The 26,158-nt window shown below is 41.1% G+C and overlaps 1 protein-coding gene across 2 annotated transcripts in view; it reads right to left on the bottom strand.

The window, feature by feature from the left end:
- Window positions 1-26,158, bottom strand: part of LOC122734710 (voltage-dependent P/Q-type calcium channel subunit alpha-1A-like) — a 182,443-nt gene that overhangs the window by 49,923 nt on the left and 106,362 nt on the right. Inside the window, exons 1-2 of one of the 2 annotated variants that reach the window (XM_043975725.1) lie at window positions 2,769-3,507; window positions 1,933-2,529 (exon numbers count right to left, since the gene is read on the bottom strand). In XM_043975725.1, coding sequence (XP_043831660.1) covers window positions 1,964-2,416 — 453 coding nt within the window. In that variant the 5' untranslated portion in view covers window positions 2,417-2,529; window positions 2,769-3,507 and the 3' untranslated portion in view covers window positions 1,933-1,963. Of the gene's footprint in view, window positions 1-1,932; window positions 2,530-2,768; window positions 3,508-26,158 lie in introns of those variants that run through there. The other variant, XM_043975724.1, reaches the window with a different exon arrangement.

The following is a 26,158-nucleotide window of genomic DNA, read 5'->3' as shown; positions in this document are numbered from 1 at the left end:
AGGGATTTCCAACCATTTTGATTAGTTAATCCTCAGTCATTCTGTGTCGCAATACCTTTCCCATTTTAGGAGGCTCTTCCTGAGGGAACCACTCAAGAGCTGTGTAATCATAGTGGTCATTTTCCAGCAATAATTCTCATAGAATTCCTATGACTAGGGATGTGTTCTCCTCCCTCTTCCCCCTTCTCCCTTGACCTCCCAATGAACCAATTACTTCCCACCACCCTTGGGGTAAATTAAGTTCTTATCAAATTATTTACCCCAAACATTCATGACCCCCACTAAAATTTCAATATAAAAGAAGGCCAGCAGCTCTGATCTGTCTTTGGCCCACCAATAACATTCCACCATTGCTAGGAGGCTCCAGGCATATGCCTGTCCCTGGTGGGCACAATGCATTCAACTCTAGGATAAAAAGAAAATAGAAATTAAACCCAAAGCTTTTAACCACAAGCAACCACACAGACTATTTTTTATTCTAAGAGAATCTAGGAAGAACCTTAAATGAAAAACCCCAACATAATTTGATGGAAGATTAACCATGCTAAACCTAGCAAATTTGCTCACATGGAATCTAGGTCATGATTAGGTACCTGCTAGGAAACTGAACAAACCCATGCAACAAATTAAAGACCCATCCCTGCATACAGCTCAACGATGCTAACCCTTCCTCTAGCCCCATTTCAAGAAGAGACAACTTCAAAGGGTCTCATAGGCTTGAGGTGCATTTTGATAGAGGATCCGCAAAGGAAAAATGAGCTCCCCAACCACTTTCCCTTCAGTCTCTTTTTTTTTTTTTAAACAAAAATGTATTTACCTACCGAAGTTGGTCTATCCAAATGGATGGTAATTTTTCAGTTCTCTCCACCCAGTCTGCCAGGACAACTGAAGTACCATTTATCACTGAGGGAGGGGAGGAGGCCTTAGGAACGAGTGGCTGAGCTTCTCTGCCACAAGGACCCAAACTGGATTTTCATGGGCAAGAGTGAGAAGATGGCAAGTCATATTTTCTGCTGATGGAGGAAATCTAAGCTTGCTCTACCAACTTGAATGATAGCAACCAATAGCTCCAAGGACCATTTTAGTGAATATACACATGCAGACATATAGCAGTAATCCCCATGTACAAATATATACATCACTTCATAGAAGTGGTCCAAACATCTAGCACCAAACTATACCATATTAACTCCATGCAGCAAGAAGTGCTACAATTTCCATGTCAACTTCACATGGTCCCCTTTCTCCCTTCTCCTACTCTACTGTAAAGCTGCAGTTGGGTAAAGCAAGTTTGACCCCCTGGTGTTTTTGTTCCAACCCAATGAAGACCACAGAAAGTGGAGAATTCCTTTGGTCCTCCTTTGGACTGGCCTACAACTGATGGGCTTCTGGTTTCTAACACTCATCAAGGATCTGGAGCAACAGCAGAGAAGCCCCAGCGACTATCAGCTCTCTGTCTTCTTCCGTGCTCTCCTCTCTCAAATGCTTCTGTCCTGTCACCGCCAAACGAGTCCCTTTTGGACCAACCTCAAAGCCCTAACCAGAGCTGCCCTCTGCAATCTTAGCCCATTGGGTGGAAGAGAGTGGAATGGCCTGGCCTGCCCAGCCCTAATTTGAGTCACTAAGAGTAAGCCAGTTCCCCACAGAGCAACATGGTAGCTCCAGCTTTGTGTCTGGTCTGGCAATACCCTAACCCTCGGAAGCGGCTTCCTCTTATTACCAGCTCCTTGTCCCCTGCAACCCCAACCCTCCGGCTGATTCCCTACTCCCGACCAGGGCCCCAACCAGGCTGACTCCCGACCCACTGCCCTAGGGCCCGATCCCCTTTAAAAACTAGGGTGGCCATGCAAGTGGTGGGGGCAGGGAGGGCAGGGCAGGGGAAGGGAGAGGAGGTGGGGAGTGGCAGGTGAGAGGGTCTTTGGCAAAGGATATGGCCATTCGGTGATCTTTTTGGCGTATTTCCTCACCACATTGTCCTCGCTGAAGAGGAACAGAGACCGGTTGACCGTGAGGCAGTTCTGTCGGACGGGAATAGGGTTGTACAGAGCCATGGTCCGGGCTCGCTGCGCCATGGATTGCTTGTACATCCTTTGCGCCCCGGGCTGTCCTCCCTGCCGGCTGCCCCCGGCACCCCGGCCGCCTCCACCTCCCACGACTGCCCCGGCGCCTCCTCCAGCGCCTCCTCCCCCGTAGCGGGCGGGCATCTCGTCTCCGAACCGGGCCATCCTGCAAAGAGGAAAGGGCCGAGGGTTACGAGGCTGCGGCGGATGCTGCGGCGGACGCTGCTGCTGTTGCTGCTGCTGCTGCTGCTACTGCTACTGTTGCTGCTAAGGTTGCTGCTGCTGCTACTGCTGCTGATGCTGCCGCTGCCACTGCTGCTGCTGCTACTGCGGAGCAGCTCCACATCCCATCCCATCGGGCGGCGGCGGCGGCGGCGGCTCGGCTCGGCTCGGCGGGGCGGGCGCTGTGCGGTTCAGGCAGCAGCCTGGCCAGAGCAGGGGCCAGCAGCGGCTCGGGACATCTTCCTTGCTGTTCGGGGGGAGGAGGGGCGGGCAGAGAGGTTGCGGGGGCGGGGCACGGGGGGAAGGGGGGGCGGAGGATGGGGTGGGGGAGCAAGACAAGCAACGCAAATAATACCTGATGAAGAAATCAAGGCAAACCTCTCTCCACCCCCTCCAAAAGGTCAATTTCCTCCCAAAAAATCAATCGCAGGTTCCCAGATCCCCGCTGCCACACAGACAGTTTTAAAAGAAATGCGGAACCCCCACCTCCAGCGGCCCCCCAACCAGGAACGCGATGCAACCTTCAATCCCTCCGATGTCCCGGTCAGGACTGCATTTTTCAAAAATGATTTCTCTCTGCAACTGAGTGCGGTTCTATCTTCTCCCGCAAAAAAATCATTAAAAAAATTAAAATTAATTAATGAAATGTATTCTTTGCAAAGAAAAACCAGCAGATAATACCCTCCCCCCCAGTTCTATATCACTTGAGCATTTGCTTCTGAGCCTAAATAAATAAATAAATGGATGAATATGAAATATATGTAGAAAAAAATGAAACAAATTAAAGGGAAAGAAAAAGGGGGTTGGAAAAGAGGAAAAGGTTGGGGGGTTGGAGGGGCTGGGGAGGGGGGTGAGGGAAGATGCTCGGCAGATCGCGTTAGGCTCCTTGAAGACGCAGGGCTGTTTGCTCTTCCTGTATCCCCACCCGCGGCTGCTGCTCCTGCCCTGATGTGTGTGCGTGTGCGCGCGCGCGAGCGCGCGTGTGCCTCAATTTGGCATCATCTTAGGGCTTGAATGCAGCAAGGAAATTCGGTAAAATCCGAACATGAAAGCGCGAGGAATGTGTGCCATCCACCATCTACTCATGACCATTGCCGGGGTGCTGCAGCATCTGGCATTTTTTCCCCCTGCTAAATTTCTCCTCCTTTTGAATTTGCTAAAATAAGAAAGGAGGTGTGGGGGGGGGGGAGAAGAGGGAAGTAGAGAAAAGAGAGTGAGGAAAAAAATGGGAAAAAAGGTCTGAACCACTGGCAAGCTGAGCTCTAATGAGCAGCGACTGATCAATTTAATGTGGGCAAGAACAGCCCAAATATTTAGCACATGATGTATTGGGAACCAATCACAGGAGGTACTGCACGACCAAACCCACCGGAGTTTGTGGGGGATAGCAATGGTGGGGAGATAGAGAGGAAGTTGGGACAAATCCCCCTCCCCCCAGGAAGCCTGGAAAGAAATTCTCATTCTCTACCCCACGACTCTCTACAAGGATTTCAATGGTAGTGGTAAACTGCTTGTGCTTCTCAGGGGTTCCTGGCCTGAGGAGGGTGTGGTGGGAGGTTGGCTGAAGAAAGGTGAGTGGAGTGTAGAGCTACCTACCTCCTCAAGGTCTAAAGAAACTAGATATATTCCTTGAAAGAGAAATAAAAACCAAGCCCCTCTGGGAAAGCTGGAATTTCTCTTCTGAACTGAAAAACAATAACCAACCATAGTCTATTTCTTACTGATAAGATAAGATAATAAGATAAGATGATAAGATGTGAGCACCCAAGGTAAATAGCAAAGGGACGAACCTTGGGCTATGAGCTGTGTGGGTCAAAGCCCCAGAAGGTTCCCTAGGCAAAGAAGGAAGAACTGGTTGATTTCTTTGTAGCTGATAATTAACCTGGTACAGCAACAGTGGGATCAGGCCTACTTCCCTTCACTTTTTTTTCTAGCTCTCCCTTCTAGCTGGCTATGGAGTTAGCAACAATTAATTGACATAGACCTCTGGGAAGGGTTGGGAAGTACTGTCTTCTTTACTAGATTGACCAGGGGAGCTTAGAATGTTAGAGCTCAAAGGTATCATCTGGTTAAACCCCCAACTATCTAGATGACACTCAGGGAGATGAGAAAACGTGCCCAAGGTCAGAGATCTCAGAGAAAAGTTAATTCTCAGCTCACAAGTGTGAGAGCTGGAAAGGGTCTTGGAGACCAGAGTTCAACCTACTTCATTTTATGGAGGGGGGAAAAAAACTATACCCAGAGTGGGGAAGTGAGTTATTTGTTCAAGGTCACATAAATTGTTAATGACACAGTTAGGATTCAAATTCACATCTTCTCACTTCAAATCCAGTTCTCTTTTCACTATTTTTTACATCAAAAATTGTTCTTTCTTCCTACCTGGCTTCTGCAATTGGGTTATCCTTTTTAGGCTATCTGTCCGTAGGGACCCATCCTCCCCAGAGCGATGCAATCAAACTGCAGAAAATATTACCAAGCCAAGAGGGGGTTGAAGGAGGGCAGGACAGAGAAGGGTGATCCAGTGCAATCTTAGGGTGAATATGTGGACATGTAAAAACATATGGTCAAAAATAAATTGCTTTTAAGATTATTAACTGTTTTGCATGATCTCTAATTTTCTCTTCCATTAGCATGCAGTGTGATTTAGCTAGGGAATCACAAGATTTGGAGTGAGACCACCTTAGACATGGCATCATGGATTTGGAGGCGAAGGAGCTGGCTCTCCTATTTACTACCTTGGATGATTTGGGGCGAGTAATCTAACCTCTCTGGGTCTCAGTTTCCACATCTATAAAATAGGGAGGATTGGACAAGATGACCTTTAAGGTCTCTTCCTAACCATCTATCATCTTAAAACATCTAGTCCAACTCTCTCTGAGACCTACATATAAAAAGTAACACTCACACGATTACAGGTAACAAGTAAAGTCAAGATTGAAAGTGTTAAAGGAAGGAAGAGAAAGATCAGTTTCTAGTATTAATGACTGGGTCTTTGTTCCAGAGCACTGACTTCAGGAGTGGATCACAGTTCATTCATCCCCAAGGAGGTCTTCTGGGCTTTGAGGCCTACCTTACTAGCAGCTGCCCTTCTCCTTGCCCCCTAACCCCTAGCTTCCTCCTGAGGAACTTGAAAGTCAGGAATAGGGGCAAGGCTGCCCTCCCCACCCCACCCCTACTCCCTCCAGATATCACTGAAAGGTGGTAACTGGATGATATGCTGGAAGGGAACACCTTATTCAAAAGGGACAGAAAATGGAGAAGTATTATCTATAAAGAACACATATTCTGGCAATGTTTTACATAATTGCACATGTATAATCCATATCTGGTTGCTTACTGCCTCAAGGAGGGAGGGAAGGAGGGATAAAATTTGGAACTCAAAACTATAAATTAAAATGTTTATTATTAAAAAGAAGTAGTAGTAATAGTAGTAGTAGAAGAAGAAGAAGGAGGAGGAGGAGGAAGAGGAGGAGGAGGAAGAGGAGGAGGAGGAAGAGGAGGAAGAGGAAGAGGAGAAAGAGGAGGAGGAGGAGGAAATTCTTATGTGAAGAAATCCAGGAACCTGATAAATTAAGCATGATAGAGAGCATTTGGATAAAGAGCAAGAGAAGGAGAGAGAGAAGTCATAGTACTGTGGGATTATACCACAGACCACCTTGACAGAAGAATGAAATATTAAGAAAAAGTTTGGGAAAAAAATAAATAATTTGGGATAACAAATGAGCATGTTTTTTGTTCTTGTTCTTGTTTATTTTTTCTTGCGTTTTTTCCCTTTTGTTCTGATTAATGTGGAAATATGTTTAACATGATTGTAATGTATAACCTATATCAAATTGCTTACTGGCTTTGGGAGGGGGGAGGAAAGGGAGGGTGGGAGAAAAACTCGAAGAATATCTTTACATGTAATTGAGAAATCAAAATAAATAAATAAATTAGAAGAAAACAAATGAGCATGGAGACAGGGAATAGCATGTTGATATAAGACTTCTAAGGATTCAATGGTGAACAACTGCTAGAGTTCTTCCTCTGTAAAAAGAGGAAGGAATATGCATTTATATGGTGCCTACTATGTGCAGGGCATGGTGACTTATCCAAGGTCACACGTCTAGTAAGTGTTTGAGAAAGAATTTAAACTCAGGTCTTCCTTACTCCAAGCCCCTTGCTTTATCAACTACACCACCTCAAAAATGGAGATGCTGATAGATTCTTGGGTTCTTACATAATATTTTCATTCTTCAAAGAGAGGAAATCATGTGTTATGGGGAAATAGGGTAGGGGGTTTGGGACAGGGGTTGGGGTCTTTAGGAATTCCTCTTTAAAGAATTACATCCTCTTGCACACAAATCCAATTAGAGTAAAATAATAGTTTATTTAGGGGCTGGGGAAAGGAAACTAAGAGAGAAATCCTTGGACTTCTCATGGGGAGAAGGTAGAGGCGTGGTTCTGAGATACCTATCTCCTCGAGCAGGAGACAGGCAGATACTTTTATAGAGGACTGATTGGGGTGATCATCTGACTGTGGAAAGGTCCCTTATTGAAGGAGGACTATCCCCCACTGGTGGTGGCTGGGGGAGTTGGGTGAGGGGTGGCTCTGGATCTCTCAAGCCTTCTCTCTGCTCCTCATGCCACAAAGGCAGCAGCCACACCCAATCCCATCTCCCTGAGGGGTGGGGGAGACTGGTTAGGTGTGTCTGTCCTTTGGTTTAGTTTCTCAAGGAGAAGGTTCTTTGCTGTACCCCAGAGAACTTCTGGGGCATGCTAGTCCTATAACATAAGCAACTCTGCTATTCTGAAGTGGATTCTAATTTTTTTTTAAAGGAGGTTGTTGAAAAGATCAGAACTTCCATCTTAGAAACCACTGATAGAGCGAAGGGAAATCTAAGCATCATTTGATATGGACCCTAAACTGTGAGAGAGCAGATTTTCAAAGGACTCAGCAAATGGTAAATAAGATTGAGCAGCCTAAAATTTTAAAAGGTAAGACAGACCCAAAGGGACAAGAAGTTCTTGTGAATTGAATGACAAGACACAAATGGAAAGGGTTTTGATAAGGAGAAAAAAGAGGAGCTGTCTAAAGAGACTAATGTGGTTGCAAAAGGAACTCATTGAACAAGGCATATTTTAAAAGATATGTATAGAAGATGGAAGCAAGGAAGAGGAGGAGGAAAGAATAAGCTTTTATGAAACACCTTCTATATGCTAGGCACTCTGCTAAGTGCTTTGCAAATATGATCACATTTGACAGGTGACAGAGTGTGGATCCAATCAAATTGAATTCAACAAATATGTTTACATGCCTGCTCTGTTCAAGGTAGTGAACTGAGCACTAGGGATACAAAGAAAGGCAAACACACACACACAGAGTGTTGGAAGGAAGATAATGAGTTCTATTTTGGATATGTTGAGTATAATATGTCTTTGAGATATCCAGTTTGAGATGTCTAAGAAGGAAAGGTTACAGCTAATAGGACAAATAAAGCTGAGAATCTTCTGCATAGAGATGATAATTGAATCCATGGGAACTGATAAGATCACCAAGCAAAATCATATAGACAGAAAAGAGAAGATCAGGACAGAGCCTTGAGGGACATCTACAGTTAGTACAGATGATGTGTATGAAGATACAGCAAAGGAGAATGAGAAAGAGTAATCAGAGAGTTAGGACAGAGAGTAATGTCACAAAAACCTAGAGGGAAGAGAGTATCTAGGAGAAGAAAGGTGATTGATAATGAAAAAGAGACAATCCCTACCTCCAAGGAATTCTACCAGACTAAGAAAGAATAACAAAAGAGGAGAGTGTAAAAATTGGCCTGAAGCTTCACATCAAAAAAAAATAAGATCTTGGCATCTGGTTCCATCACTTCCTGGCAAATAGAGGGAGAAAAAAATGGAAGCAGTGTCAGATTTTATATTCTTGGACTCAAAGAACACTGCAGACAGTGATTGCGGCAATGAAATTAAATGACATGGGGCAGCTAGGTGGCGCAGTGGATAGAGCACCGGTCCTGGAGTCAGGAGGACCTGAGTTCAAATCCAGCCTCAGACATTTAACACTTATTATCTGTGTGACCCTAGGCAAGTCACTTAATCCCAATTGCCTCACCAATAATAATAATAATAATAATAAAATGACTTGCTGCTGGGAAGGAAAGCTAAGGCAAATCTGGACAGCATACTAAAAAGCAGAGACATCACCTTGTTGACAAAGGCCTATATAGTCAAAGCTATGGTTTTTCCAGTAGCAATGGATGGCTGTGAGAGCTGGACCACAAGGAAAGCTGAATGCTGCAGAATTGATGCTTTCGAGACTTTTGAGAGTCCCTTGGACAGCAAGGAGATCAAAACAGTCAATAGTTAAAGAAATAAATTCAGGGAATTCCTTGGAAGGTCAAATACTGTAACTGAAGCTTAAATACTTTGGCCATATAATGAGAAGATGGCACTCATTGGAAAAGACCCTGATGTTGGGGAAGATGGAAAGCAAAAGGAAAGTAGATGACAGAAGATGAGATGGATAGATAATGTCAATGAAAAAACAAATGTGAACAATAATATAAGGTAGAGAGTGAAGTGTGCAAAAGAGAGATCAGACAGTTCTTGAGGAATATTTGAAGAAAGAGAGAACAAGAACTAAAGGATCAGGGAAACATTCTTAATACAAAAGTGTAACATTGACACTGTACGAATTTTGTTAGGATAACAAAAGCTCAAAATGAGGTAAAACTGGTAATGAATGCTAAGGAAAACTATACACAGGCACACACACACATCTGTACATTCCCCAATGTACAATTACATTGTACCAATTGGTTTTTTTAACTGAAATATTATTTTACTTTTATTCCTGTTAAATTTTGTCTAATTTACTTCATTCCTTTTCCTAATCCTTTGGAATATTTTAAAATTCTGTTACAAAGAATCATAGATTTAGGGCTAAAAAGGATGATTTTTCAAATTGGGAAAGTGACTCCCAAAGAGGTTAAGTGATTTGCCCAATATGACACAGCCAGGAAGTAACAGGGTTGGACTTTGAAACCAGGACCCCAGACTATATATAATTCTTCAGTTCTTTCCTCTGTGTTATACTGACTTTTGGGGGGGGAGGGGGCAGTGCAGTGAGGGTTAAGTGACTTGCCCAGGGTCACACATCTAGTAAGTAAGTGTCAAGTGTTTGAGGCCAGATTTGAACTCAGGTCTTCTATGCACTGTGAAACCTACCTGCCCCTTTATACTGGCTTTTTTTTTCATATTTAGAGTTTTATTTTCCAAATTACATGTAAAATACAAATTTTTACATCAGTTTTGTTTTTGTTTTTGTGTTTGTGGGGCAATGAGGGTTAAATGACTTGCCCAGGGTCACACAGCTAGTAAGTGTCAAGTGTCTGAGGTTGGATTTGAACTCAGGTCCTCCTGAATCTAGGGCTGATGCTTTATCCACTGTGCCACCTAGCTGCCCGCTTTGACATCAATTTTTTTTTAAAATTTGTGTTCCAAATTCTCTTCCTCCCTCCCCAACCCCTCCCCCCAAGAATTCAAGCAATTCAATATAAGCAATACATGAGCAGTCATGTAATACATTTCCACATTAGCCAGGTTGTAAAAGAAAATAGACAAAATCAAAACTCCAGATAAAGGAACTAACAAAAAAAAATATGATTCAATCTGTATTCAAATACCATCAGTTCTCTCCCTGTAGATGGATTACATTTTTCATCAGACCTTCAGAGTTGTCGTGGATTATTGCACTGCTGAAAATAACTGAGTTATTCACAGCAGATCATCTCACAATATTACTGTTATTTTGTATACAGTACATTTCACTTTGCATCAACTCATGCAGGTCCTTCCAGGTCTTTCTGATAGCATCCGGCTCATCATTTTTTTTAATAGTAAACTACATTTATATAGTAATTTAAAGAGAGATTTCCTTACAATGAACCCATCAGGTTGATTATTGCAACAACAGTAATAGATAACATTTATATGGTATCTTATACTTAACAAAGAGTTTTCTTCACAATAGCCCAACAAAGTAAATAGCATACATTTTTGCCATCTTCATAAATCATCAATCAATCATCATCATTCAATCCTTATCATCATCAATCAGTCCTCATCATCCATCAATCCTTATCAATCAATCCTCATCTTCCTTGAGCCAACTCTGATGAGATTAAGGTCTTTGAGTTAATTCTGATGAGTGTAAGACTCATTCACTGCCCCACTCCTCCATCTCTCCCCCCTCACACACACTCCATAAGCCCTTTGCTGCTTCTTTCATGTGAGATTTCACCCCATTCTATCTCTCCCTTTCCCCATCCCCCAATGTAATCCTCCCCTCCCTCAATTTTACTCTAAAGATGTCATCATGGGGCAGCTAGGTGACACAATGGACAAAGCACCTACCCTGGACCCAGGAGGACCCAAGCCCAAATTTGGCGTCAGACACAAGATGTTCACCAACCTTGACCACCCCACAAAAAAAAAAGATAAACAAAAAATAAATGCTATACAGATATCATCCCTTCATAATCAATTCCCACCTGTGCCCTCTGTCTCAATTTATTCCTATCATCTGCCCTAATATTGAGAAAACTCTTATGAGTTAGATGCATTATCTTCCCATGTAGGGATGTAAACAGTTTAACTTTTTAACATCCCTCTTAATTTATTTTTCCTGTTTACCTTTTTATGTTTCTCAAGGGTCTTATGTTTGAAAGTCAAATTTTCTATTTAGTTCAGGTCTTTTCATCCCAAATACCTGAAAAGCCCTCTTTTTCATTGAAGTCCCATTTTTCCCCCTGAAAGATTATACTCAGTTTTGCTGGTTAGGTGATTTTTGGTTGTAATCGCAATTCCTTTGCTCTCCAGAATATCATATTCCATGCCCTCTGATCCTTTAATGTAGAAGATGCAAGATCCTGTGCTATCCTGACTGTGACTCCACAGTATTTGAATTGTTTCTGGCTGCTTGCAATATTTTCTCCTTGACCTGGGAGCGCTGGAATTTGGCTATAATATTCCTGGAAGTTTGATCAGTGGATTCTTTTAATTTCTATTTTACCTTCTGCTTCTAGAATATCAGGGAAATTTCCCCATATAATTTCTTGGAAGATGATGTCTAAGCTCTTATTCTGATCTTGATTTTCAGGTAACCCAATAATTTTCAAATTATCTCTGTTGGATCTATTTTCCATGTCAGTGGTTTTCCCAAGAAGATATTTCACATTGCCCTCTATTTTTTAATTCATTTGGATTTGCTTCATTGTGTCTTGGTTTCTCATAAAGTCCCTAGCTTTCATTTGTTCAATCCTAATTCTTAGACAATTATTTTCTTCAGAGAGCTCTTCCATTTGTCTTTTCAAGCTGTTGACTTTTTTCTCATGACTGTCCTGCATTACTCTCATTTCTCTTTCCATTTTTTTCTCTACCTCTCTTACTTTATCTTCAAAGTCCTTTTTGAGTACCCCTCTGGCCTGAAACCAAATCATATTTTTCTTGGAAGCTTTGAATGTAGGAACCCTGACATTGCTATCCTCTTCTGAGGTTGCACCTCGATCTTCTTTGTTACTAAAGAAACTTTCTATGGTCTGCACCTTTTTCTGCCTGCTCATCTTGCCAGGCTATTTCTTGACTTTTAACTCCTTCTTAAAATGGGGCCCTGCTTCCAGGCTGCACTGTGCTAAGCTTCAGGGGGTCCCACGTAGTACAATTTAAGGAAGTGCAGGGTCTTCACTTGCCTGGCCTATGCTCTGGTCTGTAAATAACCCCAGACCAACTTGCTAATTAACCAGGCAACAAGATTTTGTTTGCTGTGGTTGTTAGCTCCAACTAGCCTATGCCCCTCCCTGACCTGAACTGCAGCCACTCAAGATTTCTTCCTGGTTCCCCAATGGGGTAGAACAACCAAATTCCACCTCAGTTCCTGCAGAAACCCCTGTAGTTTCTCCCCCACCTGTTCAGCCCTCTCACCACATCATGAGCTTAGTTCTAGAAGATGCTGGCACTGCAGATGATTTGGAGGCTCAAGGGCAAGTTTCTCTGGCACAGCCTGCCTGGGGCTAGATCTCCCTTATACTGGCTTTTAACTGTTAGTCACCCTTCCCAGCTTTATGTTACCTTCAAATTTGATGGTCCTGCCATGCCTACCTTTATCTACCTATCATTGACCAAAAATGTCATCAGAGTATTAGAAAATGAGATTGGATGCTGGCAAGACAATAGGGCTCAGCAGCTCCCTTCCACAGTGTTTCATCACCATCATTGAAAACCTACTGAATTCAGTCTAATTCAACACCCACTATATGCAAGGCCCTGTGGACAAGGACAAAATACAAAATGAAAGTCTCTGCCTTCAAGAAACTTACATTCTTCTTGGGGGTTGGTCAGGAAAAGCATTTATGACATGTATACAAGTAAATACAATGGAATATATAATAACTTCAGAAGGGACATCTGAGAGGGCCTTGTATAGGAGGTGGCACCTGAGCTGTGTTTTGAAAGAAACTGGGACTTTTATTGTCTATGGTGGAGGTGAGATAGAGTACTGTGTGTAGAGAACAGGTAGCTGGGGTGAAGGCCAGTAGGGCTGGAATGCAGAGTGTGGGAAGGCAAGTAATATGAAATAAGGCTGATAAGGGCCATACGAGGGAGGGATTTAAATGTCAGGGTGAGTAGCTTGTATTTTCATCTAGAGAACTATTTGTTGTGTGGGGTGAGGGGAGGGGTGACATGACCAGAGTTGTGTTTTAAGAATATGAATTTAGCAGCTGTATGGAGGCTATATTGGAGAGAGCAGAGATTGGAGGCAGGGAGACCAATCAGGAGTCTATATAATAATCCAGGCAAGGGGTGATGAAGGCTTGAATGTCAAAGTTCTGTGAGTGGAGTGAAGGGGATGAATTTGAGATATATGAAGGTAAGATTGAGAAGATGATACACCAAAGAAGAATGAGAAGGAATAATCATACAGGCATGAGGACAACTAGGAGGAAGACAACTTATGAAAACTGTGAAAGGAGAGAATATTCAGGTGGAGGTACATGGTATATAGGAGCAGCTAGGTGGTACAGTGGATAAAGCCCTGGTCCTGGAGTCAGAAGGACCTGAGTTCAAATCTCACATTAGACACTTACTAGCTGTGTAACTCTGGGCAAGTCACTTAATCCCAATTGTCTTAAAACATCCAGGACCATCTTTAGTCATCCTGATTATATCTTGCCACTGGATCTAGATCCCTCTGGAGGAAAAAGTGAGGTTGGTGCCTTTGCTCAGTCCTCCCTTACTTAAATCCAATTCATTGCAAGTCATGACATCCCCCTGATGTCATGGTCCTCTTCCAGAATGAAGGATAGAACAACAACAACCTGGCATATAGTAAGTGCTTAATAAATGTTGTCTATCTGTCTGTCTGTCTGTCTGTCTGTCCATCTAGCTCACCATCTCTCTAATTGGCTGCTGAACCAGAAATGTGAATGTATACAAAAGGCTCCAATGGAGAAACTCAGTTTTTCTCTTTCCTGATGATGAGAAGAAATTGCCACTAGGTGGAAAGAGACGTCAAACCAGTGGTGTACTCTCTCTTTTCAGGTCAACATGTGGCTGTGAACAAACAAAGGGCACCTCTGTTTTTTTCCCTCTTTATGTTTATTCTTTCCAGCTCTTAGGTGAATGAGTATTGAGGTGGAAAGGACCAGATTGCAACTATGTCAGTCAGTCAATAAACATTTAATAGGTGCTTAATAAAGCACCTATTATGTGCCAGGCATTGTGCTAAGTAATGGCAATACAAATAAGAAAAAGAAAGACAGGCCCTGCTCTCAAGGAGCTTACAATCTAATGTTTTGTTGTTTAGTCATTTTCAGTCATGTCTGACTCTTCATGATACCTTCTGGGGTTTTCTTAGCAGAGATACTGGAGTGATTTGCTGTTTTCTTCTCACTTTACAGATGAGGAAACTGAGGCAAACAGAGTTAAGTGACTTGTCCAGGGTCACACAGTCAGTAAGTGTCTGAGGCCAGATTTGAACTCAGGTCTTCCTGACTCCACGCCTGGCACTCTATCCCCTGTGCCATTTAGCTGATCTTACTATCTAATGGGTACATATAATACACAAAAGGAAACTGAAGAAGGGAGGAGGGGAAGCCATCAGGGGATATCTAGAGTGGGGCATGATGTTTGTGGAGTCCAGGACCAAGCAGAGCAGCTCAGAAAATGAAGAGTTAGCTGGAAATTTCTGAGTCCTTTATAAAGAAAGGCTTTGGGAGGAATTTATTGCTCCACCCTCCAGCTCTCCAATCAGACGGAAGAGGCAACTGAGGGAGCTGGGGTGTTGAGTCTCAGAACTGAGTTAATCTGCATGGTGATGAGATTTCAAATTAATGAGCTTATCCTGAAAGAGACACGATATTCCTAGAGTTGAAACCAAGCAAAGCAGCTGATGTTAGCTAGAACATGCTGAGCCCTCCCTAAAGGAAGACTTTGAGGGGAGTTTTTAATTCTCCACCCTCCAGCCCTCTAATCACAGGAAAGAGGCAACAAAGGATGCTTATGAGCTTCAGATCAGAACTACCAGAGAGAAGAGCCAGCCCTGAGGAGCACCTGTTTGACCCAGTCCAGTAATCCAACCCATGAATTGACATGGCAGCTAAGAAGCAAGCAAGGGAGCAACTTGTGCTTTGGCTTAGCCTCACCCAGAAGTGAACTCAGTGGTGGGAGCAATATTTGTAGTAGCCACTTTAAGTTTGAACCCACTCATCATTGTTTTGCTTGACTATACAAGTTTGTAACAGGTTTTGCTTTTTGTGTTTTCTCCATGGAAGGGGGAGGAAGAGGTGGAAGGAAAGGAATTCAGAGCTAAAAAATAAAATAATACTGTTTTTTTAAAAAAAGACTGAGTCCACTCTCCCTAGTATGGAGGAGAAAGCATGTCCTGGTTTGGGAAAATGTTTTTTTGAACTTTGCTTTTTAGGGGGACAGCTAGGTGGCATAGTGGATAGAGTGCTGGGCCTATAAGTCAAAAAAGACTCATCTTCCTGAGTTCAAATGTAGCCTCAGACACTTACTTATTCGCTGTGTGACACTGGGCAAGTCACTTAATCTTGTTGCCTCAGTTCTTTATCTATATATTGAGCTTTGTCAAGAAAACCCCAAATGAGGTCACAAGGAGTCAGACAATTGAATAACACCATCTTTTTAGTAAATAGTCATACTATGTGAAAGCTATATGATATTAATTGTTTATTAATAATGTTGAGATATCAACAAATTATACTGGAGAGAGTGACACTGGTGAATAATATTGGGGAAGTAATCACTGGCAATTAATTTTGAGGAGAGCACACTAGAATTGGAGGTTGAGCCAAGAACACTATAAAAACCCACCACCCCTCACGGTTATCACTAGAACCCTAAAAGGGAACTAGAGCAGGAAGTCAGGAAGACCTGAGTTCAAAATCTGCTTCAGATACTTACTAGCTGCATGGCCCTGAAAAAGTCACTTAACCGCTATTTACCTCAGCTTCCTTATCTGTAAAATGGGGATAATAATAACAGCTACCTTGCAGAGTGTCAGGATCAGAGGGCATAATACATAGAAAGCACTTTGCAAACCTTAAAGCCCTATATAAATGTAGGCAATTATTATTAGATAGAAAGATGACCTGTCCCTGTGTGTGTATGTATGTGCTCAGGGTATCAATGCAGTTTAAAGCTATTAAAGCATAATCGAATGTAACATGTGTATACACACACACATACACACACACATAGTTCTTTGTATGTATATACACATATACATATGTACATATATATATATATGGATACCTAATATATTTTCCATCACCAACTCTATTTGGTTTTGACTCCATAAAACATCATGCCTTCCCCAGGATAGCATCACACCATACCAATTGACTCAGGCACAACACCTTCTCCACCCCCTCAGTTGCTTCTCCCCTCTGACTGGAGGGCTGTAAGGTGGAGCAGTAAACTGCTCTCAAAGCCTTTCTTTACAGAGGGCTCTAAACTTCCAGAACTTTCTAGGCAGCTCTCCATTCTTCAGCAGCAGCTCTGCTTGGTTTCGGTTCTAAGAAACATCATACACCCTTGCTAGCTATACTGCCTACTATGTGCCAGTCACTGTGCTAAGTGCTGGGAATACCACTTACCCTGCTTTTTAGCTTCCTTTTATGTGTCATCTTCCCCCATTAGACTGTAAAATCCTTGAGGACAGGGGCTGTCTTTGTTTTTCTTATTTGTATCCTCATCACTTAGCATAGTGCCTGACACATAGTATGTACTTAGTAAATGTTTATCGAATTGAATGGAATATATAGTATACTATGCATATACCCCATATATACATATACAATTGTGTGTGTGTATGTGTGTGTATGTGCCTGTGTATCTATGTATATGTGTATATAGTAGTTGTTTTTGTTCAGTCATTACAATCATATATGACACTTAATGACCATATCTGGGGTTTTCTTGGCAAAGATACTGGAGTGGTTAGCCATTTCCTTCTCCAATTCATTTTACAGATGAGACAACTGAGGCAAACAGGGTGAAGTAACTTGACCAGCATTATTCAGATAGATTTGTGCTCAAGTCTTTCTGACTCCAGGCCTGGTTCTCTAATCCATTTCCCCATATATATACACACACATATACATATACATATACACATACACATACATATATATCCACATATGTATATGAATGTATATGTGTATATATTACATATATCTAAAATACATAATAAGTATATAGATACAAAGTATATACATATGCACACACATTTGGCTTCTCTCCTTCATTTGATTACAAGTTACCTAACCAAAAGACAAGGGCTACATAATATATTTCAGAGGGCTGCAAGCAGCCAGGTTTGAGAACTCTGTCCTGAAGGTATCCTGTCCACCATAAGAGATCAGTCAAAGTTTCAGTTTAAGGGAGTATGAGCTATTACCAAATCTTTCTTGATGTATTCCCTTATTTCTTCTCAGTTAATATAGTTTACAGAGCAGGCCTTAGGCAAAACAGCTAAACATTCATTCAACAAATAAATATATTAAGTGTCTACCGTATATACGCACTATCCCAGGATGGCAGGGTTAGAGAGGAGATACAAAGTTGAGATAATAAACATTCTGTCCTCCTAGAGTTTACTAGTCTAGGAGGGAAAGAAGACACAAAAGGAAATAGCTAGAATCTTGAATATTACATAAATGCATTAGTTGTAAAACCAGGTGTTATGGAATGTCACAAAAGGAAGGTTGATATTGATGGTGAGCATCAGAGAAAGCTTTGAGGGAAGAGTTCAACAGGTGGAGGGGATAGAGGGACATCCCAGATATAAAGAATAGTTTAGGTAAAGGAATGATGGTGGGAAAGTGGAGTGGTCCAGGTTGATTTGAATGGAATAGGGGCAGCTAGGTGGCACAGTGGATAAAGCACTGGCCCTGGATTCAGGAGGACCTGAGATCAAATCTGGCCTCAGACACTTGACACTTACTAGCTGTGTGACCCTGGGCAAGCCACTTAACCCTCATTGCCACACACACACACACACACACACACACACACACACACACAAATTATTTGAATGGAATAGCGTGTAGTGGAATATAATAGTGATAATCAATGAATCCATAAACATTTATTAAGTGCCTACTATGTGTCAGTCACTGTACTAAGTGCTGGGAATACCGGGGGAAAAAAAAAAGGCAAATGACTTTCCCTGCCCCCAAGTACTCTAACAGGGAAGACAACGTGCAAACAATTATGTACATACAAGCTATCTACAGGATAAACAAGAAATAATAAAGGAAAGCACTAAAATGAAGAGGGTTTGGGAAAGACTTCCTATAAGAGGTAGGATTTTAGTTGTCACACACACACCCACATGCAAACCTGCTCAACAAACTCTAGTGGCTCCCTTTTTTCTCCAGGAGCAAATACAAAATGCCGTTTGGCATTCAAAGCCCTTTGTAATCCCCTCTCCCACCTTTCTATTCTTCTTACACTTTATTCCCCAACATACTCTTTGATCCAGAGATGTTGGCCTCCTGGCTGTTCCAGGAACAAGAAAGACAACTCTGGTTGTCAGCTCTAGGCACTTTTTCTGGCTGTCCCCTAAGGCTTGGAGCACACTCTCCTGCCTCTCCTCCAACTACTGACCTCACAGGTTTTCTTTAAATCTCAACTAAAATCCCACCTCCTACAAGAAGCCTTCCCTAACCCCTCTTAATTCCAGTGCTTTCCATCCTTTAATTATTTCCTATTTGTCCTACATATAGTTGCTTTGTATTCATTTGTCTGCATGTTGTCTCCCCCCTTAGATAGTAAATTCCTTGTGGGTAGGGACTGTCTTTTGCCTTTTTTTTGTATCCCTAGCACTTAGCACAGGGCCTGGAACATAGTAGGCACTTAATAAATGTTTAGTGAATGAAAGAATGAATGATTTAAAAGGAGATCAGTAGGCAGAAGAGAAAAGGGAGAACATTCCAGGCATGGAGGACAACAAGAGAAAATTCCAGTATCCCAGAGATGGAATGTCTTTTTTGTCAAACAGCCAGGAGGCCAGTGTCAATTGATCAAAGAGTATGTGTCAGGAGTAAGATGTAAGAAAAGTAGGTTTTGAATGCCAAACAGATCTTTCTGTACTTGATCCTCAAGGCAATAAAGATGCCACTGGAGTTTATTGAGTTGGGGTGTGGAGAGATTACATGATCAGACCTGTGCTTTAGGAAAATCACATTAGTGGCTAAATGAAGGCTGGATTGGAGTGGGGAGAGACTTGATGGAGGCAGATCCACCAGCAAGCTACTGCAGTAATCCAGGCGTGAGGTGATGAGGGTTTACACTATAGTGGTAGCAGTGTCAGGGGAGAGAAGGGGCATATATGAGAAATGTTGTAAAGGTGAATTCAATAGGGACATATTGAATTTCAGATGTCTTCTGGATATCCAGTTTGAGATGTCTGAAAGACAGTTGGAAATGTGATATTGGAGGGCAGCAGAGACTTTGGGACAGGATAAGTAGATTTGACAATCATCAGTACAGGGATGGTCATTAAATCTATATGAGTTGGGGACAGCTAGGTGGTGCAGTGGATAAAACACCAGCCCTGGATTCAGGAGGACCTGAGTTCAAATCTGGGCTCAAATACTTGACACTTACTAGCTGTGTGACCCTGGGCAAGTCACTTAACTTTCATTGCCCCACAAAAAATTTAAAATAAAAATAAATAAATCTATATGAGTTGGTGATATCACCAAGTGAAGTAGTATATAGAGAGAAGGGTCTCAGGACAGAACCTGGGGGTACCTAAAGTTAGAAAGTATGGTCTGGAAGAGGATCCAACAAAGGAGACAGAGAAGGAGTGGTCACATAGATAGGGGAGAACTAGCAGAGAGAGAGAGAAAGAGGTGTCCCCAAAAACCTAGAAAAAAGAGAGTATCAATGAGGAGAGAGTACTCAACAGTATCAAAGGCTGCAGTGAGGTAAAGGAGAATGAGAATTGGAAAAATGTCATTGGATTTGGAAACGAAGAGATCATTTGTAACTTTGGAGAGCAGTCTGGGTGTAATGTTATGGTCAGAAGTCAGATTGAGTTGTAAGGAGTTGAGAGTGAGAGAAGAGGAAGTGGAAGCATCATTATAGAAAGACTTTTCAAGGACTTCTGTCCCTCCTGGGGATGGAAAGATCAAGGGATCCCTATATAGTACTTTAAAATTAATAAGGTACCTTGTGGTAGATCATTGGGATACAAAAACAAAAAAAATGTCCCTACCCTCAAGAAGCTTACATTCTTCCAAGGGAATTTTGATAAGGCTTCAAGTGGCTACCTTTTCCAGGAGTCTTTCTGTTTTGCAGGCACACAAAAAAGTCTTAAACTCCAGGAAAGGTTCCTTGTAATGATTCATCAAAGATCCTGGCTTCCTTAAGGATATGCTAACATAACAGAAGTTCTAGTTGCAGATCTTTTCAAGCTAGAGAGGATTCACAAGTCCTCTGACTGGATGTCTGTCCGTTTTCAGAGGATCAGCCTAGCTAAGGGAGGAGAGGTTCATTGTGAGAAGGTTGGTCACCAGGAGATTTGGGACATTTTTGGCCACAAAAACTCCTGAAGCTATTCTCAAACATGAGAGTTGAGATTTGTTTTATCTACACCACTGAAATTATGGATCCTTTAAGTGATGAAGTAATAAGTTTTAAATCAAAGGAATAAATCTCTCATTGTGGGATTTGGGGTATCTTCTAGTAAATGAATTAGGTCTTGTTTTAGATGAGGGACTTCCCTAGATTCCTAAAATCACTAGACAGGTACAACACAATCATCAGAATTATTGCTCTTTACCAGGTAGAGAGATATGGGTCACAAAAAGAAGGGACTGAAAAAAATCAACTCAGGTTATTAGTTCAAATCTTTAACTCACATCTGTTACCTGAGGATTAGATTTATCAAACAAAACCAGATTTCACAAGTAAGATTAACACACAGCAGCAGCATTACTAAACCATTTCTGAATGCTTTATTTAATTAACCAGGGCAGCATCACCAGAATAATTTCTGAAACAAATTACCTTAAATTACATTTGGTTTCAAAAACAATTACCAGATGATACAGTGGTGTTTTTCAAGAATAGATCTGACCAAAGATTTTATTTTCCTGTCTTCTTGATCCAAATCCAAAGGCCTCAAATCCTTATTATATAACAACTGTCTAGTGTCCCTTCTGAAATTGATTGTGGGGTCTTAGTCTGGGATACAAAGAGTATTTGATCCTTGTCACCATATTCAATAGTCCATGAGTACAATCAGTCCCCAATATGGCTAACATAGAGAGAACACAGAGCCCTGATGCTCCTTCTATTTAGGTTTTTCTCATGGCCCTATGGAAAGACACATTCCATAATAAATTCACATCTTCCTATTCCTGTGCCTCATGGATGTTACCACCATCTTAAAGTCTAATTGAGTAATTCCCCTTTTACTGAGCACCAAAATTCTAGGAATTAAGCTCCTATCTGCCACATTATAAGGACAGCTGAGGTTCCCTATTTCACTGTCTCATGGAAGCTATAACAAAGAGAGATGTGTTTCATTGGCTTTTAGACTAAAATTCATAGTGCCTAGTGCTGGCAAGAATCTTAGGCATCATTTCACACAGTTACTTCTTTTTACAAACAGGGAAACATTGAGGCCTGTGACTTGGCCAAAATCAGACAAGTGGTAGGTAGCAAAATCAGGATTCCAATTCAGATACTCTAAATTCCAAAACTCATGTTCTTACCACTACTTCACACTACCTCCTTCCAAAGGAAGCCTCTACATCATGGGAGCATATGGCAGATAAGATAGCACTTTCCCCTAACACAGCTCATGTCCATTCATTACACAGAGTCACTTTGGCTCTCTTTGGATATCACCATATGGGTTTCACCACCTCGTGTGAGGCTTTTCCCATAGAGAATGTTGTGATTTCTAAATAGGGCCAGGGTGGTTGGATTTGTATTGGATCTCCTACACTTGTAGATGGGGCAAAAATGATTAATTGAGGGGCAGCTAGGTGGCTCAATGGGTAGAGCACTGGCCCTGGATTCAGGAGGACCTGAGTTCAAATCTGGCCTCAGACATTTGACACTTACTAGCTGTGTGACCCTGGGCAAGTCACTTAACCCCAATTGCCTCACCAAAAAAACCAAAACAAAACAAAACAAAAGATCAACCAAGAACAGTTTTTAAAATGATCAAAGTTATGAAAATGTTAAAGAAAACAAGGAGTTTATATTGTCCTGGTCAACATTCGAAGGCCTCAAATCCTTTATTATTTATTAAAGATTTGATTTTTATCAATTTATTAATAAGATCAAAATCCTAATTAAAGGATATGATGGCTCCTCTGGTTCATTTTTTCCAACTTTGAGTGAATAAGTAATTTTGAGTATTATAAACACCCAAATTAACTATAAAGAACATATGAAGAAAGAACAAGAACTGATCAATAGAAGTACGTATATAATAATTTTACATATATGCATATACATACATATACACATACATATATGTAAACACCTATTTATGTTTAATGGTAGCCATCTTGGGGGGGGGAAGAAAACAATTTTGCATGATTTGATTGTATATTTGAAAGTAATAGCAAGTTGTGCCTAGTAGATTTTCAGTTTCATAGGCAATCATCTTTATTGTACTATGTTATGAAAATGCATGTTTTATTCCATAAATCAAGAATAAAATAAAATAATTTTTAAAAGGAAGCCAAAATGTTGAAAGGATTGGAGACCATCCCACATGCAGACTGATTGCAAGAACTACGAATATTTAGCATTGAGAAGAGAAGATTTACAAGGGCTGTGCATGCTGTCTTCAAGTATGTGAATAAGTGTCTTGTGAAAGAGAAATTAGACTTATTCTGCCTAGTCCCAGAAGGAAGCATTAAGATCAGTAGATGGGAATTACAAAATGGTAGATTAAGCTCAATGTAAGAAAAAAAAAACTTCCTAAAGCAAGTAGAATGGGCTGCCTTGGGAGGTCTTGACTTGGTGCCTTCAAGACGAGACTGCTGAGGATATTGTGAAGACTTCAGGTAGGGGAGCAGGAGCAGATGACTGTTAAGATCCCTTCTAATAATATAATTTTTCCTTATGGACATATTTTTAATAATTTCCCTTTTCTTAAAATTTGGAGCTCATCCCTTTAAAGTCTTATAAAGGATACTTTTAAATGTACCCTAGGAAAGTTTAAATGTTTCCCCAAAGTTTATTATAATAATACCATATGCTGATATTATTATAGCATCTTTTAGTTTTATTTTTCATTTTTTTCTTGTGTGAAAGACTGCTTGGGCTTTTAAAATTTTTTGTTTGTTTTTTAAATTTTCATTGTGAACTTAAAAAAAACACCAAATAAAATCGGCATTTCCATATAGAAAGTATAACAGAAAAAAGGGATTGTCCATGAAAATTCACACCTCTATTACGTACAGTTTGCTTTCTTTTTACATAAGTTCATCCTGTAGCTTTCAAAGCTGTCCTCTTTATCTGTGCTTTTTTCTTGCCTTCCTTCTATTCTCTTCTCTTTTTTTAATTTGCCTCAATGAACCTCCTTTTTCCTTTCCTTTTCTTTCTTTTTTATTTTGCTATCTTATCCCTATCCCCCCTCATGCTCCCACCCACCTCCATGGGGAGAGAGGAAAGAAAAGAAAAACAAAGTCCTTGTAAAAAATATGTATAATCAAGAAAACAAATTCTCACACTGGCTGTCTCAGAGGCAGCTTTGTGATGCATAGAGTGCTAGACCTGATATCAGGAAGACTAACCTTTATCTCAGTTCAAATCCTGCCCTAGACACTTATTAGCTCTCTTGCCCTGAGCAGGTCATTTAACCTCTGTCTACCTCAATTTTCATAGCTATAAAATGGGGATAATTATAGCACCTATCTCCTGGACTTGTTGATAGGATAAAGTGAAGCAATATTTGTAAAAAGAGTTTTGCAGACCTTAAAGTGCTTTATAAATGCTGCCTGGTACTATTCTCCAAAAAAGTATATCTCATTTTACTTCTTGAGCCCATGCATCCATCTATCACTTCTCTGTCAAGAGGTGGGTAGAAGAGCATCTTTCATTTTTTCTAAGTCTTTTCACTCCCTCAGTTTTACCTTAACTTGGAAATAACATTGTGAAATGTTGAAACATTGGAAATAACATTTGTAGGCAAAAGAGTATAATCTCTATCTGATAGATGGGGAAACTGAGGGATAGAAAGATTAAGTGACTAGCCAAAGGTCCTACTACAAGCTAGTGGGAGAGTCAGAACTAGAAGTATTGGTCTCCTTATTTTTCCTTGAAATTTATGCTCATAGCACACATGTCCTATGGTATGGCAGAGGATTAAGTGTTGAACCCAGAGTTAGGAAGACCTGAGTTCAAATCCAGTATCAGACACATATTAGCTGTGTAACCCTGGGCAATTCAGTCTATTTCTGTCTGCCTCGATTTTCTCAACTATAAAATAGGGCTACTAATAGCACATATCTCCCAGGGTTGTTATGAGGCTTAAAAGAGATAATATCTGTAAACACTTAGCACATTGCCTGGAATATAGTAGGAACTTAATAAATTCCTTCCTTCCTTCCCATGGTTCAGAAGGCATCACCCTCCCAGCAATGGGTTCCACTCCTGATTCACTCAGATCCAAATTCAGCCCTAGAGTAACCAGGCCTCTAAAAGAAGAGATGAAAAATCTTCTTCACACTTTCTGATTCATTTGCCCCTATCCTGAAGCCCTGGGGAAATCACTTAAATAAAACTTAGGTTTGACTAGCTTCTAAGGCTCTCTCCAAAAGACCCCTTCTAGAAAAATCTACAAAGCAGTAGCTATCAGGTGTAAGTCGGCTATTTATTCATAAACATACATTAATGAGTATTTGAAACATGAAACAATCGCTCTTATTTTGCTTTCTCAGGATTTTGTAGGACTGCTAAGTAGGCATTTCATTTTCACCTTGTATCTGTACCTTCTGAGCCTCAAGAGCCATATCTTTTGGTCAGCCAGACATGGCTGCAGGCCTCATCTTCATGTCATTGGTTATCTTCTCCTCCAAGGAATCCAACTGTACAAAGAACCTCCTGCTGCCAACACTCAAACCTCTCTAAATGACTCAAGTTCTCAAACTCATGAGGTGGCAGCCAAGGCTAGAAACACCCCCAGGTCACCTGTGGTCAGGGAAAGAAACAGAAAGCAGAAGAAGCAGCAAGGACCTGGAAATCCACTCTCAGGCAAACACTTGTACTTGTTGCCATGTTGCATGTAACCATCATAGCTGATACTGGTGAGAGAGAAGGGAGAGAATCACCTTTCCTTTACCCCATTGGAATTATCTAAGGGAGAGCTTTCTGAATCCCAAGTTACACTTTCTTTCATAAGAAATAAAGAGAATGATAGCAAAAAACATTTCTTCACAAATCCAACTATTCTGGAGAGCAATTTGGAATTATGCCCAAAGGACTATGGGACTGTTCATACCCTTTGACCCAGTGGTACCACTACTAGGTCTGTATCCCAAAGAGACTCACATGTACAAAAATATTTATAGCACTCTCTTTGTGGTGGCAAAGAATTGGGAATTGAGGGAATGCCCATCAATTAGGGAATGGCTAAATAAGTTGTGGTATATGAATGTAATGGAATACTACTGTGCTGTAAGAAATGATAAGCAGGAGGAGTTCTGAGAAACCTGGAAGGACTTACATGAACTGATGCTGACTGAGAGGAGCAGAACCAGGAGAACATTGTACACAGTAACAGCAACATTGTGTGATGAACAATGGGGATAGACTTGGCTCTTCTCAGCAGTGCAATGATCCAAAACAGTTTCAAAGAACTCATGATAGAAAATGTTCTCAACATCCAGAAAAAAGAACTGTGGATTCTGAATGCAGATTGAACCACACTGTTTCTACTTTTGGACTGTTTTCCCTTCTTTTTTGAGGTTTTCCCCTTGTGCTCTGATTCTTCTTTCACAAGATGACTAATGCAGAAATATGTTTAATTCAGTTGTAAATATATAACCTATATCAGACTGCTTTCTGTCTTGGGGAGGAGGGAGGGCAGGGAGGGTGGGAGAAAATTTGGAACTAAAAATCCTATGAAAACAAATGTTGAAAACTATCCTTATATGTAATTAGAAAATAATAAAATACTTTTATTTAAAAAAAACATTTCTTCTAAAACTTACTGAATGGGGGGCTCTTCCTGGCTTAGTGGTCAGTTTTCTTTAGTACAGTTTCAACTTCTCCCCCTATAATAATGTAAGATGTACATGTTCCCATGTAACATGAATATATCTATA

The sequence above is a fragment of the Dromiciops gliroides genome, chromosome 1 (genome assembly GCF_019393635.1).
Source record: "Dromiciops gliroides isolate mDroGli1 chromosome 1, mDroGli1.pri, whole genome shotgun sequence".
Classification (NCBI taxonomy): Eukaryota; Metazoa; Chordata; class Mammalia; order Microbiotheria; family Microbiotheriidae; genus Dromiciops; species Dromiciops gliroides.
The sequence above is the reverse complement of the archived record's forward strand: the minus strand, read 5'-3'. Positions and strand labels throughout refer to the sequence as shown.